Source organism: Bidens hawaiensis, unplaced genomic scaffold (genome assembly GCF_021521415.1).
Source record: "Bidens hawaiensis isolate Kalapana, Puna unplaced genomic scaffold, B.hawaiensis_p1.1 tig00033112_1, whole genome shotgun sequence".
NCBI lineage: Eukaryota > Viridiplantae > Streptophyta > Magnoliopsida > Asterales > Asteraceae > Bidens > Bidens hawaiensis.
In genome coordinates, this window is record NW_027495652.1 from 182847 (window position 1) to 201673 (window position 18827).

The 18827-nt window shown below is 36.3% G+C and overlaps 1 protein-coding gene across 1 annotated transcript; it reads left to right on the top strand.

The window, feature by feature from the left end:
- Positions 1-11315: 11315 nt before the first annotated feature.
- LOC143584395 (receptor-like protein EIX2) lies at positions 11316-14000 on the top strand. The gene has a single exon (XM_077066465.1). It carries the CDS (start codon positions 11316-11318, stop codon positions 13998-14000), a length of 2685 nt encoding a protein of 894 aa, XP_076922580.1.
- Positions 14001-18827: the final 4827 nt, after the last annotated feature.

The window sequence follows — 18827 nt, forward strand, 5'->3', positions numbered from 1 at the left end:
AAGATCGGAAAATCGTGACTGGAGTTATTCGCGACCAAGACGGGTTGTGATCAAGCAGTTATGCGACTTAGGTTTTGACGTGGTGGTTAAGACGTGTTTACAGTGCTAGATCAAAGCCGTGGTCGAGGAACATAAAATTGTTCGATCAAAGTCGTGATCGACGTGGAGCAACATAAATCAAGTTTGGGGCTGATCGGATTTTTAACTTGCGAAAACGTTATTATTATATTTGCAAAAGGCTGAAAGAGTGCTATTTTTGGCTGTTTGATCACATAACTCAAAAGGTAAAAGTGGAAGGGGACAAAATCGTCAAAAGAAAACCTTGGTGAGCAAGGCAACAAAGAACAGGAAGCATATCATCTTTCTAAGCATCCAAGAATATTGATCACGTCATCCTCAGACTTATATTTGTCAGGTTACTAAAAGTCAAAGGACGGTGTATTTTTGGTGTTGACGAGGGTTGTGAAGAAAAAGAAACGTTATTATTGAATTTGCAAAAGGTCGATAGAGTGCTATTTTTGGTTGTTTGATCACAGAACTCAAAAGGTAAAAGTGGGCGGAAAAAAGTCGTTAAAAGAAAACCTTGGTGAGCAAGGCAACGAAGAACAGGAAGCATATCATCTTTCTAAGCATCCAAGAATTGTGATCACGTCATCCTCATACTTATATTTGTTTGGTTACATAAAGTCAAAGGACAGTGTATTTTTGGTGCTGACGAGGGTTGTGAAGAAAAAGAAACGTTATTATTGAATTTGCAAAAGGCCGAAAGAGTGCTATTTTTGGTTGTTCGATCACATAACTCAAAAGGTAAAAGTGGGCGGAAAAAAATTGTTAAAAGAAAACCTTGGTGAGCAAGGCAACGAAGAACAGGAAGCATATCATCTTTCTAAGCATCCAAGAATTGTGATCACGTCATCCTCAGACTTATATTTGTTTGGTTACATAAAGTCAAAGGACAGTGTATTTTTGGTGCTGACGAGGGTTGTGAAGAAAAAGAAACGATATTATTGAATTTACAAAAGGCCGAAAGAGTGCTATTTTTGGTTGTTCGATCACATAACTCAAAAGGTAAAAGTGGGCGGAAAAAAATCGTTAAAACAAAAACCTTGGTGAGCAAGGCAACGAAGAACAGGAAGCATATCATCTTTCTAAGCATCCAAGAATTGTGATCACGTCATCCTCAGACTTATATTTGTTTGGTTATATAAAGTCAAAGGACAGTGTATTTTTGGTTCTGACGAGGGTTGTGAAGAAAAAGAAACGTTATTATTGAATTTGCAAAAGGTCGATAGAGTGCTATTTTTGGTTGTTTGATCACAGAACTCAAAAGGTAAAAGTGGGCGGGAAAAAATCGTTAAAAGAAAACCTTGGTGAGCAAGGCAACGAAGAACAGGAAGCTTATCATCTTTCTAAGCATCCAAGAATTGTGATCACGTCATCCTCAGACTTATATTTGTTTGGTTACATAAAGTCAAAGAACAGTGTATTTTTGGTGCTGACGAGGGTTGTGAAGAAAAAGAAACGTTATTATTGAATTTGCAAAAGGCCGAAAGAGTGCTATTTTTGGTTGTTCGATCACATAACTCAAAAGGTAAAAGTGGGCGGAAAAAAATCGTTAAAAGAAAACCTTGGTGAGCAAGGCAACGAAGAACAGGAAGCATATCATCTTTCTAAGCATCCAAGAATTGTGATCACGTCATTCTCAGACTTATATTTGTTTGGTTACATAAAGTCAAAGGACAGTGTATTTTTGGTGCTGACGAGGGTTGTGAAGAAAAAGAAACGATATTATTGAATTTGCAAAAGGCCGAAAGAGTGCTATTTTTGGTTGTTCGATCACATAACTCAAAAGGTAAAAGTGGGCGGAAAAAATCATTAAAAGAAAACCTTGGTGAGCAAGGCAACGAAGAACAGGAAGCATATCATCTTTCTAAGCATCCAAGAATTGTGATCATGTCATCCTCAGACTTATATTTGTTTGGTTACATAAAGTCAAAGGACAGTGTGTTTTTGGTGCTGACGAGGGTTGTGAAGAAAAAGAAACATTATTGAATTTGCAAAAGGCCGAAAGAGTGCTATTTTTGGTTGTTCGATCACATAACTCAAAAGGTAAAAGTGGGTGGAAAAAAATCGTTAAAAGAAAACCTTGGTGAGCAAGGCAACGAAGAACAGGAAGCATATCATCTTTCTAAGCATCCAAGAATTGTGATCACGTCATCCTCAGACTTATATTTGTTTGGTTACATAAAGTCAAAGGATAGTGTATTTTTGGTGCTGACGAGGGTTGTGAAGAAAAAGAAACGTTATTATTGAATTTGCAAAAGGTCGATAGAGTGCTATTTTTGATTGTTCGATCACATAACTCAAAAGGTAAAAGTGGGCGGAAAAAAATCGTTAAAAGAAAACCTTGGTGAGCAAGGCAACGAAGAACAAGAAGCATATCATCTTTCTAAGCATCCAAGAATTGTGACCACGTCATCCTCAGACTTGTATTTGTTTGGTTACATAAAGTCAAAGGACAATGTGTTTTTGGTGCTGACGAGGGTTGTGAAGAAAAAGAAACGTTATTATTGAATTTGCAAAAGGCCGAAAGAGTGCTATTTTTGGTTGTTCGATCACATAACTCAAAAGGTAAAAGTGGGCGGAAAAAAATCGTTAAAAGAAAACCTTGGTGAGCAAGGCAACGAAGAACAGGAAGCATATCATCTTTCTAAGCATCCAAGAATTGTGATCACGTCATCCTTATACTTATATTTGTTTGGTTACATAAAGTCAAAGGACAGTGTATTTTTGGTGCTGACGAGGGTTGTGAAGAAAAAAAAACGATATTATTGAATTTGCAAAAGGCCGAAAGAGTGTTATTTTTGGTTGTTCGATCACACACGAGATGTAACCAAGTTAGGGTTATCTAGATGCAACAGAGTTAGGGTTCATCAAGAGTCAAACCGAGTTAGGGTAAGTTTGTAATTAGTCTTAAGAGTAATATTTTCTAATTAATATAAACGAGAGTTAGTTGTTTAATTTGTGTTTGATTATCGATCCGGGACTTGATGCAAAGTATCTTTGTGCTTCTTTTTATTATACACGGCGAAGACGACGGAGATAGGGACCCATAATGGAATATTTTGTACATTTTCAAACAAATAATTATTATGTTATATTTTAGTGACTTTTTTCCACGAAAGGCATCGAGGACCAATAAGAAAATGTGTAGGATGAAAAAGTGATTTGTCGACTTAATTATGAGTCAAACTTGGTGGCTCAATAAAATGTTCAACGCACGAAAAACATATATTATTTGCAGAGTCGCAACATATGACCAAACTACAAAATAATCCAAAAACACATTTCTTTAAATTGAACCAATATTTCTAGTTAGTCGTAAGTTAATACATAAATAATCTCTTCTACTCCAATATACATCAAACTTTTATAACTTTAATGGAGCTTTTTCAAAATCTTTTCACATAACTCTTAATATATATATATATAGGGAGGTTAACGTAAAATAATCAATTATCGTATATTAGGTACGCGAGTTTTTTGAACGTCGATGTTTATTTCACACGGTGGCAGTTTCGTAAATAACCAAAACAGTAGTTTGCGATCAAATTCATCGATTTAAAATCGATTCCGATACAAATTCTGAACTACTTAATCTATCTCATCCAATTTCTAAACTCTAATCACAACTTACAGTATGAAATCTCAAAAGTCAAAAACCAAAATTGAAATAGAACGTCACTGAACATTAAAAATCTTCAAATTGATCAAAAATTTATGACTTAATCAATCGAATTGATGTGTAAGAGGATTTAGAATCATCAATCAATTATGAAAATACAGATTAACATACTTAATTGAGCTATGATTAGGGTTCATGTTTAAACGTTCTGCTCAAAGTTTAAATGTTCTGACCAAAATGAACACCAAAATGATGATTTAATCAATCGAATTGATGTGTAAAAGTATTTAGATTCATCAATCAATTATGGAATTGCAGAAATAATGCACTCAATCGAGCTCTGATTAGGGTTCAAAATATTATGTTTAAACATTCTGAAATAAAACTGAAGACCTATAAACATTCTGATACGTTCAATGAAGTTCTGGGTGTTCAAAAAAAATGAGTATATTTAAACGTTCTAATACTTTCAATGAAGTTCTGGGTGTTAAAAAATGAACATCTTTAAACATTCTAATACGTTCTAAGAAGTTGAGGGTGTTTAAAAAAGTTTAGAAGTTCTAATAAAGTTTAGAAGTTCTGGGTGTTCAAAAAAGTTTAGAACTTCTGATAAAGTTTAGAAGTTATGGGTGTTCAAAAAGGTTTAAAGGTTCTGATAAACTTTAGAAGTTCTAAGAAGTTCTGGGTGTTAAAAAAAGTTTAGAAGTTCTAGTAAAGTTTAGAAGTTCTAAGAAGTTCTGGGTGTTCAGAAATTCTAAAACTAACAAAAAAAAAATTAAACACTTGTAACATGAAATTGAACACTGAAATCACTTCATATAATCTCGTAATCATCAAATAATTATCAATCGACCTTCAATTTGATCATCGATTCGATCATATGAACAAAAATATGGAACGTATGCAACTGGGTTTTTGCAAATGGCGTTTTTCAATTCAAATTCAATTGAAGTGTGTGTCTGCAAATTACGCTAATGACGATGGTTGAATCGATGCAACGGTTAATTAGGATGGAAACGATTTTGAAATAATTTACAAATTTTCCACCGCGTGTTTTTTGAAATCTAGGGTTGTAGGTATCGCGTACGTAATGTACGATAATCAATTTTCGTATTCTATCCTTTATCTCTCTCTCTCTCTATATATATATATATAAGGGTTCAAATAAAAAACAATTGTTTTGTGAGAAGTGTGAGAAGACTTTAAAATAAAGTATACCATGTAAATAGAAAACTATACAACTTTTAGAAACTACCAATCTCAACCATTAGATCCTAGATCCAAGATCCAAGGGTCTACATCTATTTTTATATTTCTCACAATACTATTGTTTTTTACGTTAACTATATATATATATATTATTCGAGAGAGAGAAAAGATAGAATACAAAATTGATTAACGTACATTAGGTACAAGAATACTTGTATTCATGAAATCGATCCATGAAATCACATCACAAGATCTTGAAATCGTCAATGCATATCCAATTAATCATTGGTTCACCCTAATAAACAGTTTTGGATCATTAATCGATCATTTTTTACTTATATTCACGAAAACCATTTTTGAGCGTTTTAGGTTTTTTGGCTGACCTTATTTGTTTTTTTCCTTTGAGCGTCTCGCATACCTATCGTAAGTTAGACAATTATTGTACAGTAATCTCACCCTATATATGTGTGTGTGTGTGTGTGATTAGGATCATATGAGAACTATTTTAAAATTGAGAACTTTAAGAACCATTTTAGACCACAAAAAACACTTTTTTTAACAAAAAAAAATAAAAAAATTATAACACAAAAAAAACTCGAAAATAAAAAAAGTAAAAAAACCAAAAAATTTTATTTTTCATCCCGGTTTTATAAATAAATAAAAAAATTTGAAAAAAAAATATCGGTTTAACAAAAGTATACACATATGTATAATACTTATTTTTGAATTTTATACACGTTTTTATACACATATGTACAATTCAAGGTAAATGATAATGTACATATGTGTACATTACGTAACTTGAGATTAAATGAAATTATACACATGTGTATAATACGAATTTTTTATTTTTTATATGAAACCGCAATGAAATATAATAATTTTGGTTTTTTTTTTACTTTTTTAAATTTTTTCTTAATTTTTGTTTTCTGATTTTTAAGTATTTTTTTAGAGGTTTTTTTTACTCAAAATGGTTCTCAAAGTTCTCAATTTACAAAGGGTTCTCTTAGGATCCTTACTATATATATATATATATATATACATATGATCATGATCATGTGAGATCTATTTTGAAATTGAGAACTTTGAGAACCATTTTAGAACACAAAAAACTCAAAAATTAAAAAAAAATCATAAAACAAAAAAAAACAGAATTACAAATTTTGTCCTTTAAAAAAAGCCAAATTACGGTTCGTGTCCTTTTTTTAGTTTCTTTGCAGGCAATATCCTTTAAACATTTTTTTCCTACACGTTATGTCATTTACGCTAACTGAGTTAGAAAAACTCAGTTAAATACCCTCACGTGAGACGCATGTGAGGACATTTTTGTCTTTTCGTCAGTACCTGCAAATTTATAACACTTTCCTCTCATTTCTCTCTTCTTTCTCTCTCTAAGCCACCACCATCACCACACCATCACCTGCAAATTACCACCACAAATCTCAGCAACGGTTTCCATTAACACATCCTCCGCATCCTCCGCAACGGTTTCCATTAACCACTCCGGCCAACATACCCTTTTCCGCCGGAGCCACCATCACCACACCTTCACCCCGTCGGAGCCACCATGGTTCTCCGCCGTCTCTTCCGATTCCGGCCACCTTCACTTTTCAATTGCGGCTAACTTAAAAAACTTACACCATGTCGGAATCAAAAAGTCTTCAACCTCTAGATAATAATGTCCACGGCGACACAACAGTCACCACCACCACCATCGGAGTCAACAGAGTCAACGGCGGCAAACACACTCACCAAACGATACGAAGGACTCGTAATAGTCCGTACAAAGGTAATCAAAGGCAAAGGAGCTTGGTTATTATCCGACTGGGTATACGAATCTGAAATCCCCAAAAAGCCCCCCGAGTCAAATACTATCCAAGTCCCAAATCGAGTCATCACTCCGGTTATTATCCGACTGGGTATACGAATCATGTGGGTCCGTCACATTAACAAGTTTGACGCCATGTTCTTCAAGCTTTCATCCGACGGGTGGAAGTCAAAATTGGTCAATTTACCCACCGGAATTAGTGTTTTACGGCGGGCAGTGGTTAATAACGGGTATGTGTTTAATGGAAACCGTTGCTGAGGAGGATGTGTTAATGGAAACCGTTGCTGAGATTTGTGGTGGTGGTAATCCGGGCAGATCTCGAACCACCATTGATTTTCCGTCGAGCTCCGGGTAGATCTCGAACCACCACGAAATTTAACGATTGAGGTTGTGCCTTCAATCTAAGTAGACAACGACGGGAAAGGGGGTTGGTTTGGTGGTGGTCACGGCTAAGATAAGGGGGTTGGTAGTGGTGGTGGTGGTGTAGAGAGAAGAAGACGAGAAGAGAAAGAAGATGAGAAGAGAGAGAGAGAGCGTGTGTGTATATTTGAACTACTTCGTTGTAATGACCAAAAAGCCCTCACATGCCATGCACATGTTGTCATTTAACTGAGTTTTTCTAACCCAGTTAGCGTAAAGGACATAACGTGTAGGAAAAAATGTTTAAAGGACACCGCCTGCAAGGAAACTCAAAAAAGGACACGAATCGTAATTTAGCTTTTTTCAAAGGACAAAATTTGTAATTCTGTCTAAAATTAAAGTAAAAATTTATCATTAAATTGTAGCTCTTTCGTATACATTTGTATTTTCGTGGCATTTGTATTTGGGGATTAAAAAAGTCATGTTTATGTTTACCCATGAATATCCTTGTCGTATTCGGATTCATATGTAGAGTTTGTATTAGATCGCCACCAGTTATCCCTAAGTTCTTTTCTTGAATTACACTAGTCGTAGTTGTTGCTCACAATACTACCATAGATAGATGTATTTCTTCAATTTGACATATCAAAGCGTGTGATGAAAGTCGATTACAATAATTATACATTATATTATACAGTTAGATTAAAAGAGAATGGTGGTGCCACATGGCCCTCATTGGCCAAGCGGCGAACCACCATTCGACCATGACATTTGCTTTTTAGTTTCGGTATAAAAACAAGTGTAAGGTAAATCGACCGAAAAGTCACCATTGTGCCAAGTGGTAGACCACCATTCAACCACATCATTTGCTTTGGTTCTGGTAACGTAATGAATGTAGTGGAAATCGACCGAAAAACCTCCATTGGCCCAAGTGGCGGACCACCATTTGACCAAGCCGTTTGTTATCATTTTTTCTTTTGTTAGTTTTTTTATTTCCGGCACTGTAATGAAAATAACGGTAATCGGTCGAATTCGCATAGACTTGTTCCCTCAACGCCTGGGACCAAGAACGCTCGAACTTTACCAGTATCCGAGTTTTACTTACAGACTCCACCCCTATTATATATATATATATATATATATATATATATATATATATATATATATATATATATATATATATATATAGGATTGGAATAATGGAAATTGAGAACTTTCAAAACCATTTTGGACTACAAAAAAAAACTCTTTTTAAGAAAAATTAAAAAAATATATTAACAAAAAAAACGCAAAAATAAAAAAAAAAGTAAAAAACCAAAAAATTTATCTTTCATCCCGTTTTCATAAAAAAAATAAAAAAAACTTAATATCGGTTTAACAAAATTATACATATATGTATAATATATATTTTTTATTTTATACATGTTATTCTTTATACATATATGTATAATTAAGATATATGATAATGTACATATGTGTACATTGTGTAAATGAAGATTAAATAAAAATATACATATGTGTATAATTACGTTTTTTAATGAAAACCAGGATGAAAATAAATTTTTTTGGTTTTTACTTTTTTAAAATTTTCATTTTTTATTTTTTTAAAATATTTTTAAGATGTTTTTTTGTGGCTCAAAATGGTTCTCAAAGTTCTCTTAGAATCCTCACCATATATATATATATATATATATATATATATATATAAAATAAAAACCCACTTGAGTTGTGAAAACTCTAGAAACCCATTCTCAACCATATGTTTTTAATTAATGTTTAAATCTTGTGGTACACAATTAAAGTGAATAAAAATGTAAATATAAATATAACTTTTTCTCTCTCCTGAAAACATATATAAAAATTAGTAAAAAAATGTTAAAAAATAGCAAAACATTTTTTTTTATGTTTTGATGTTTTGTATTAAATGTTACAACATATATTACATGTAACAAAAAAAAATGATGTTTCATAGGGTTTTCGCGGGTTTTCACAACTCAAGTGGGTTTTCATTTTAACCTTACCCTATATATATATATATATATATATATATATATATATATATATATATATATATATATATATTTGTTTTAGTTCGGATAGCATTACGAACGTAACCAAAGTCAACCTACCCCCTCAACGGTTTAGCAAAATTATACATATATGTATAATATTTATTTTTTAATTTTATATATGTTATTCTTTATACATATATGTACAATTAAGATATATGAAAATGTACATATATGTCATTATCTAAATGGAAATTAAATAAAAATATACATACGTGTATAATAACGTTTTTTTAATGAAACCGTGATGAAATTAAATTTTTTTGGTTTTTACTTTTTTAAAATTTTCGTTTTATAATTTTTTTTAAATATTTTTAAGGGGTGTTTTTGTTGCTCAAAATGGTTCTCAAAGTTCTCTTAGAATCTTGACAACGTTTAGCTTTTACCGATGGCCAGGTACCAACTGAGTAAAAGTTTACCAACGTTTTTTATACCATAACGTGTAACTGGTATTGACTGAATTCGAAACTACTCGCCTTTGTAACGCTCAGGTTTTACCAACTCCCCGGTTTAACCGAACGAATAAACATTGTTTTAAATATTTTAATTCTTTTTAGTATATTAATCTTTTTATATGTTAATTCGACGAATTTATATTTTGGATTTTAATGTACCATTACAAACGTAATTGATACTCACTGAATATGTGTCAACTCGCCACCGCAACGCAGCGTCTGGGTTTTACCAATCAAATAAACATTGCCTTAAATATGTTAAGTTTTTTATAAAATGCTATATGAGTGCCTCTAGTTTTTTTTTTTAAGTATATGCTCATTTGATGATTTATTATTTAAGGTTAGTTCTGGTACCGTAAAAGAACTTAGCTAATACCGACAGAATTCGCGTTGACTCATCATGACAACGCCTAAGTTCTATCGATCGAATTCGTCATGTAACACATAGGTAAAACGCTAGTTAATAATAAAGATGATATTAAAGCCAGAAAGTATTAATAATAAAAAGTACTTAAGTATAGTAATAATTATAAAAAAATAATAATAGTAATGATAATAATATTTAATTATAAAAAAATTATGAATAAAAAAACGTTAAATCCAATTGAAAAAAAACAATAAAAATAATAATAAGTAGAATAAGCATACAACATGTGATGCGTGCATATGAACGGGGCATCTAAATTCGAAAGTTAAATGAGATGGGCCGGTGGTATGCTTCATTTGAGCAATTCCTCCTTATTCGTTACTGTCTGTATCACGTCAGCTTCGCTTCCTTCATTCTTTCTCGCCCTTTAACTAGGGATATGGATCATTTCCCTTATTCTTCATCATTTCGTCACCATTTCGTTATTTAACATTATAAACAATTTATAGGGGGGAAATAAATATGATTGCCCGCTGATGTGCATGATCACCACCTGCAGCCTCACGTCACTAATGAAATGAGATAGGAGGGCGTAGTGTTCATTGGCCTCATTTGAATGAGAATGGTGCCACATTAGATCAATGGGACCCCACTGATCCATACCCTTTGGTCTTAGAGGACAGATACTTAAGTGTCACAAAGGAAGTCATTTTTTTATAAAAGTTCGTTTAAATTTATAAAATATCATATATTTTCGATACAAAAGATCCAATTTTTATAGCTTTTTACAAGAATTATTTTTTAACAAAAACCGTTATTTTATAACCACATAACTGTTTAGCTTTGTTTACTATTGTCCTTGATTAATAATTAATTAATTCTTTATGATTATTTTGTTCAACCTGGTTCTGGATGTTCAACAAGATTCTTCAAGTTTACCACCGATCACCATTCTTCATATTTTCTCTAAAACTATATATATTCATTCGTTAATTTTAATTTCACGTTGATAATTCGTTTGCGTTTCTATTTAATAAAAACCAATACTAACATAAAAAAAATATTCATCAATTATAAACATCATTTTTTTTCAATATGTACTTTTATTTACATGGGTTTTGCAGGATTGACACGGCAATGACTCGAGTAGCAACTTCCTGGTACGTTCTGGTGGATCGTTAATTCCACTAATTTGCAACAGTAAAACTTTCCGTAATATATATATATATATATATAAAAGAATGTCTTTTCAGCCACGGTTTATTGCTATAAATTATTAACCATCTCCAACAGTTACTATATCTTCAGTTTCCTGTTTAATTAATAAACTCTTTTCCATATGATGTCTAATATTCTTGTGTCTTTGCTGCTATGCATAATATTCTATATGATCAGTGGTGGTGTGAGCTCCTGCATTGAGAAAGAGAGGCAAGCTCTACTCGATGTTAAAGCTAACCTAACTGACCCGGGTGGATATCTAGATGATTGGGGGAGCGAAGGAGAAAAAATGGATTGTTGCAAATGGACGCGTGTCACTTGTGACGATACCAGCGGTCATGTGATTAGACTTGGTCTTACTTTCTATCATCTTCATGATCCTTATAGGGGTTTCACAGGTAATTTTAGTCCGTCGTTACAAGTTTTAAATCAGCTACGATACCTTGAACTAAGCTATTTTGATTTTCAGTCCAATCCTTTACCCAATTTTTTGGGTTCCTTGTCCAACTTACAGACATTGTATATTTCTAATGCTAATCTGAGTGGACCTATTCCTCATCAACTTGCCAATCTCTCCAACTTGCTTGATCTTGATCTTAGCAATAATTCTCTGTCGGGGTCTATTCCTTTTTCCTTAGGATATATGACTTCTCTTACCTATTTAATCCTCGCACAAAATCAGCTAGGAGGTGTTGTTCCAAACTCCTTTGGGAATTCTTCATCTATAGTTCATCTGGATTTGTCACAGAACCTCCTTAATGAATCATTACCCAGCTTTGCGGGATGTTCTTCTTTGATTTCATTGTTTGTTGCTAACAATTTTTTTAGTGGAAGTATGCCTGACTTCACAGGATGTACATCCTTAAGGGAGTTAGATCTTTCTGGTAACATTTTAAGCGGAAACATACCCAACAGCGTCCTCCAACTTTCAAATTTGATATATCTCAAAGTTAGTCATAATTCTTTGAGAGGAAGCATACCTAACTTCATAGGATGCCATTCCCTTTCATTTTTAGACCTCTCTAGTAATCAGTTTCATGGTAATGTATCAAACAGCTTGGGTCAGGTTTCACACCTTAATACTCTCGATTTATCATCCAACTCCCTTGAAGGTGTTATCTCTGAAGCACATTTTGTAACTATTACCCAACTAGATTATTTGGACTTGTCTTTAAATTCTTTAGCGTCAGACTTAAACTTCACTGAGAGAGTCCCTTTCCAATTGTCTACAATAAAATTGCAATCCTGCAAGTTAGGACCTGGGTTCCCAATGTGGATTAAAACTCAAAGACAGGTCACTTATCTTGATATTTCCAATGCTGGAATATTAGATAGCGTCCCTGACTGGCTTTGGAACCAGCTTCCAATAGGATTGAAATTTCTAAACCTCTCTTCTAATCAAATAAAAGGTAAGCTACCATATATGGGGGAGTTATATTTGCATGGCTCTCCTGGACTAGATTTGAGCAACAACCATTTCGAAGGAGAGGTATCGTTATTGCCTTTAACATTGACCGCATTAAACCTCTCTGGAAACAAGTTCTCAGGAAATCTTTCATTCGTGTGTCAGCTTGCAATGTTCTTAACTTTTCTTGACCTCTCTAACAATTCATTCTCAGGGGAATTGCCTGCTTGCTGGATGAATTTCCAAGAAAAGCTAGTTGTTCTTAATTTATCAAATAATAATTTATCCGGGGTAATTCCTTCTTCTTTAGGATCCTTAGATAAGCTCGAAGCATTGTACTTACGAGCAAACACACTTGTTGGTGAAGTGCCGGAATCCTTGAGCAATTGTAAAAGTCTCAGGTTTGTAGATCTTGGGGGAAATAATTTATCAGGCATTATACCAGAATGGATAGGGGAAGAACTTTCAGAGTTATATGTTCTTGATTTAGAGTCCAACAGGTTCTCTGGGAGGTTGCCTTCCCACCTTTGTTGGCTGTACAATCTTCAAGTCCTTGACCTGTCTAATAATGGATTGTTTGGCAATATTCCTAAGTGCTTTGATAACTTCACAGCTATGGCTAGAAAAAACTTCAGATATGATATGAGTAAGCATTCTTACTCCTCTTATGATGGTTCTTACTCCACAAGGGAACCCTCTCGAAGGGGATGTCTGTATACTGGTCCATGCCAAGAAGACGCATATTTTTCAGACAATGCATGGATTAGATGGAAAGGAACAGAGCGATCATTCGGAAGAAGCATTTTGCACCTATTGAAGAGCATTGATCTTTCAAGAAACAACTTATCTGGAAATATTCCAGATGAGATCACTAGTCTTTATGAACTGATCTCCTTAAATCTTTCCTTCAACAGGCTGCATGGGGAAGTCCCGAAAGACATTGGTCGCTTGAAATATCTGGAATCTTTTGACCTGTCAAGAAACGAGTTTTCTGGGCATATTCCTTGGACTTTGTCAGAGTTAAATTTTCTAAGTTACCTTGACCTCTCTTTCAATAACTTGTCAGGAAGAATACCAACTGGTTCTCAACTCCAAGGCTTTGATTATACCTCCTATGCTGGAAATCCTCAACTTTGTGGACCTCCACTTACACCAAGATGTGGGAGTTCACCTGTTGCTGAAAAGAAGAAAGCCACTGAAGAAGATGAAGACGACTCTTGGAAATCATATAACACAGGTATGGGTGCTGGATTTGCAGTTGGATTTTTGGGAATTTGTGGTGCTTTAACCGGAAACTGTCACTGCAGAGATATCCTTTTTGTTTCGTTGAGTTACATCAAGGATTGGATATATGTAACTGTGGTTGTGTATTTCAGCAAACTTGAAAGAAAGTTTAGAAGGTGAGTGTCGAATCATGAAATGAATCTGACCTGATCCATGACGATGTTTCCACGGATTTTGAGATGAACGAACCGCATCTGATCTTCTCCTCCGGCTGCTCGTGATCTGCAATGACTTTTTGGGGGTGTGGAGGTGACCGCTAAGATGATATCGAGGATCTCTTGTTCGCAGACACAAAAACTGGTGGTGGCACTTATTGAGCATTGCCTCCAATAAGGAGGTGAAGACCTCCTTGTATAGAGAGCCTCATGGCCACCATCATGGTACCCTAATGGGCCTAGCCCAATTAGGGTTACCTTCACAAAACCCCCTCAGCCCAATAACATTGTATTAGTCCATGTAATAAAATAAGCCAAATATAATAAATTTAGGGTCGTAAAACCGGGTTTAATACCATACCCCTACAAGCCCCCCAAGTCCAGCGTTGCTCCTGGGCGCGCAAGCGTTTAGGTGGAGCGCTGGACTTTATAAGGTGTGTTAGGGCGGTTTTTTCCCTTTTCTTCGGCCTTATCTTTATTGTCTTTGAGTTTTGGGAGATTTTCTCCATAATGGTGACGTGTTGTGGTTTTATGATAAAGATGGTGCACTAGTATGAATATAGCACGCATCATAATAATAGTGGCGCAGGGTCATGATGAAAGATAGAGTGCGCGTCTTGATAATAATATAACATAACTTGCGCGCGAGGCAGCCTACGAGCTACCATAATAAAGCTTGCGCGCGAGGCGACTTACGGGCTATGAGAATATAAAAGCCTGCGCGCGGGGCGACTTACGGGTCATGAGAATAATACAGCCTGCGCGCAGGGCGTCTTACGGGTCTGAGAATAATAAGCCTGCGCGCGGGGCAACTTACGGGCAATGAGAGTAATAAAGCCCGCGCGCGTGGCGACTTACGGGTCTGTAATAATAATAAAAGCTTGCGCGCGTGAGGCGACTTACGAGCTATAAGAATAATAAAGCGTGAGCGCGAGGCGTCTTACGCGCTGTAAGAATAATGAAGCTTGCGCGCGAGGCGTCTTACGAGCATTAAGAAGAATAATAAAAGCTTGCGCGCGAGGCGTCTTACGAGCTATAAGAATAATAAAGCGTGCGCGCGAGGCGTCTTACGCGCTGTAAGGATAATGAAGCTTGCGCGCGAGGCGTCTTACGAGCTCTAAGAATAATAAAAGCTTGCGCGCGAGGCGTCTTACGAGCTATAAGAATAATAAAGCGTGCGCGCGAGGCGTCTTACGCGCTGTAAGAATAATGAAGCTTGAGCGCGAGGCGTCTTACGAGCTTTAAGAAGAATAATAAAAGCTTGTGCGCGAGGCGTCTTACGGGCTACAAGAATAATGAAGCTTGCGCGCGTGGCGTCTTACGAGCTGTAATAATAATAAAAGCTTGCGCGCGTGAGGCGACTTACGAGCTGAGGATAGCAAAGCTGGCGCGTGGCCAATGGGTTTATGAGGATTCCCAACCTTTGAGTTTGGGGGATATTATGAGGATTCCCAACCTTTAAGTATGGCGCGTAGCCATATGGGATATTATGAGGATTCCCAACCTTTAAGTATGGCGCGTAGCCATATGGGATATTATGAGGATTCCCAGCCTTTAAGTATGTGTCGCTTACGCGCGGCCTGCGCAATGCCTCCTTTATTCTCACGCGCAGATGTGGTGCGTGAGCGTGCATGATCCGTGAGCATCTGATATGCATGAGCATACGTGGAGCCCAATAACATGTGATGCGTGAGCTGTGGCGTAGAGTGATTGCCGGGAGCGCGCATGCGGGCCGCTTTGGCGTAGTGATCGCCGGGAGCGCGCATGCGGCCCGCTTTGGCGTAGTGATCGCCTGGAGCGCGCATGCGGCCCGCTTTGGCGTAGTGATCGCCGGGAGCGGGCATGCGGCCCGCTGTGGCGTAGTGATCGCTGGGGTGCGCACGCGGCCCGCTTTGGCGGAGAGATCGCCGGGGCGCGCATGAGGCCCGCTTTGGCGGAGAGATCGTCGGGGCGCGCATGCGGCCCTCTTTGGCGTAAAGATCGCCGGGGCGCGCATGCGGCCCGCTTTGGGGGAGAGATCGCCAGGGCGCGCATGCGGCCCGCTTTGGCGGAAAGATCGCTGGGGCGCGCATGATCCGAAGATTTTGAATATCCCCATCAGGTAGGTTTTATGGGAAACCAACAGATCTGATAGGGTTTATAGATCTACGAATACGCAGTGTGGCTGCTGCTCAAAACGAACCCAGATCTGAGAAAAAACACAGATCTAAGGGTTTTCCCCAAAAGCTCGGTGGTTCCTTCCTGTATATTTCCAGATTTGGAAATATTTTAGCTCTACGGATTTTCGGATTTCCGTAGAACATATCTGAAAGAAGAAACTGTAGACCCGAGATATCGATGAACAGATCGGAGGGCCGAGACGAGAAGCGAAATGCGGTTCATTGCCGTCCCACGGATGGCGCCAATGTCGAATCATGAAATGAATCTGACCTGATCCATGACGATGTTTCCACGGATTTTGAGATGAACGAACCGCATCTGATCTTCTCCTCCGGCTGCTCGTGATCTGCAATGACTTTTTGGGGGTGTGGAGGTGACCGCTAAGATGATCTCGAGGGTCTCTTGTTCGCAGACACAAAAACTGGTGGTGGCACTTATTGAGCATGGCCTCCAATAAGGAGGTGAAGACCTCCTTGTATAGAGAGTCTCATGGCCACCATCATGGTACCCTAATGGGCCTAGCCCAATTAGGGTTACCTCCACAAAACCCCCTCAGCCCAATAACATTGTATTAGTCCATGTAATAAAATAAGCCAAATATAATAAATTTAGGGTCGTAAAACCGGATTTAATACCATACCCCTACAAATGTTTCTTGTTACAAAAAAGTCATGAGTTGAAAACCGTGATAAGGTATATTTACTAGTATGTTTTTGTTATCAGTCGGAATAATATAGTAACAAATTGTCATCAAGTAATAATATGTATTGTCTTTATTTGGATTTAAATTATTGTTATGATTTTAGAGTCTTTATATGATTCAAAATGTGCGTTATTGGATAACACAAATTCGTCTTAAAATAAAAGTATGACTTAGATACCAAAGTTGAATATATATATATATAGACATGTAGTCTATACTAATCAATGATCCGCACGTCTTGGATAAAAAAGAAAAGCATTGTAGATCGTTCAAATTGAAGGGAAATATTAGTGGTAAAATCGGAGCCTTAATCGATGGAACTCATAAACAAACCACCTAAGGCTATTTTTCCAAATGATTATGTTTGACTTTTAAGGTCAAGCCTGTAACTATTCAAATTCATAGAAGATATGTTTTTGTTTACAAATCCAGCTCAAAACTCTTTCAAAGTAAGCTTCTCATTTTCATCCATGTACTTTACTTGTCATCATATCTTAAACACTGTTTCTTTATGAGAATTTTGAACTGCATCATTGTGCTAGTTGACCTCAAAAGTCCAACAACAGGGAGATTGTTCATTTGGTTCTTTGACATTCACAATCTATATATTAGTTACGAATATATTTGTGTGTGTTTTCAGTTATGAAAGAAAACATGTCAAACGTGAAAAAAAAAATGTTTTAAGTCAAACATGAACTCACTGGTTTTAACTTGTCATGTGACAGATCTGCTTATTTTGTCACCTCTAGTTCTGTATTCAAGATACACAACATATAAATAACAATGAATTATTTGAATATGACGTGAAAAATTGTCACATTTTGCTACACGAGACGGGTCAATTTTAGCCTTAAACCACAAGAACTATCCAAACGGGTTGACCATGATCAGTTGACTAAATCAGTTCTGCAAAACGAACGAGTCTTTGTCTTATACTTTAGTCTCATATCCGCAGGCAAACTCGAATTAACTTTAGCAGTAATAGCATCTTGATCAGCTCGTGATGACCCGAGCACCCCTAAAGCTTCAAAAAAGACCTAAGGAGGCCGTAGCAGATACCCCATTATCTGCTACATACCATCGTTGTTTTTGCATCCATCTAAACACCTAAGTTAACCAAAAAAAAACAAAGGATTCAAAAGCCCGGTGTTGCAAGTAGTCACTAGTCCATGAGTTGTTGATTAATCTTTTGCTAATCATGCCATTAGTTGGTAGTCGGTCAAGACAAATCGGTCAAAAACAAACCTTTTTTAATTTTCTTTTTTTAGGACGTTTGCTAACTTAGTGCCGGTACTGACGTACTATAACGATTAACAAACCTAATTGATACCGACCAAATTCGCTTCACCGCCACAACTCACTTGTTTTGTTATACTAATTTAATTTAGGATTTAGTGCCAATACCATAATGAACTTAACTGACACCGACCGAGTTTGTGTCCCTTCATCACAGCAACGTACCATAACGAACTTAACTGACACAGAATAAATTCGTGTCGCTTCACTGCTGCAACGCTTACCATAACGAGCGTAACCGATACCAACCGTATTTGCGTTGACTTGCAGCCGTAGCACGTCAGTTTTGACAAGCGACTACGCGTTGTTTTAAATATGTTTTTTCTTTATCATAAGCTCTACACGTATATTTAAATATGCTTTCTTACTGTATCATAAGCTATACATGTGACAATACTAAGCTGGGTGTTTACTAAATTTATTTTTTGGGTTTAGTGTCCTTAGTCGTTACCCGTAACAATACCAACTGAAATCGCGTTGCTGCTCCGCCAGCTAGCTTTTTTATAATTTTGAAAAATTGCATATAAAAATTCCAATCCCATTAATAGATAGCCGGTACCGCACCAACCTAGTACTAGCGACTGAAAGAACCTAAGGAATCAAGAACATGATTTAGGGGGTGTTCGGCCTAGC

Excerpts from the sequence above, each read along its gene's own strand:
- LOC143584395 (XM_077066465.1), top strand. The coding sequence starts at position 11,316 with ATGTCTAATATTCTTGTGTCTTTGCTGCTATGCATAATATTCTATATG.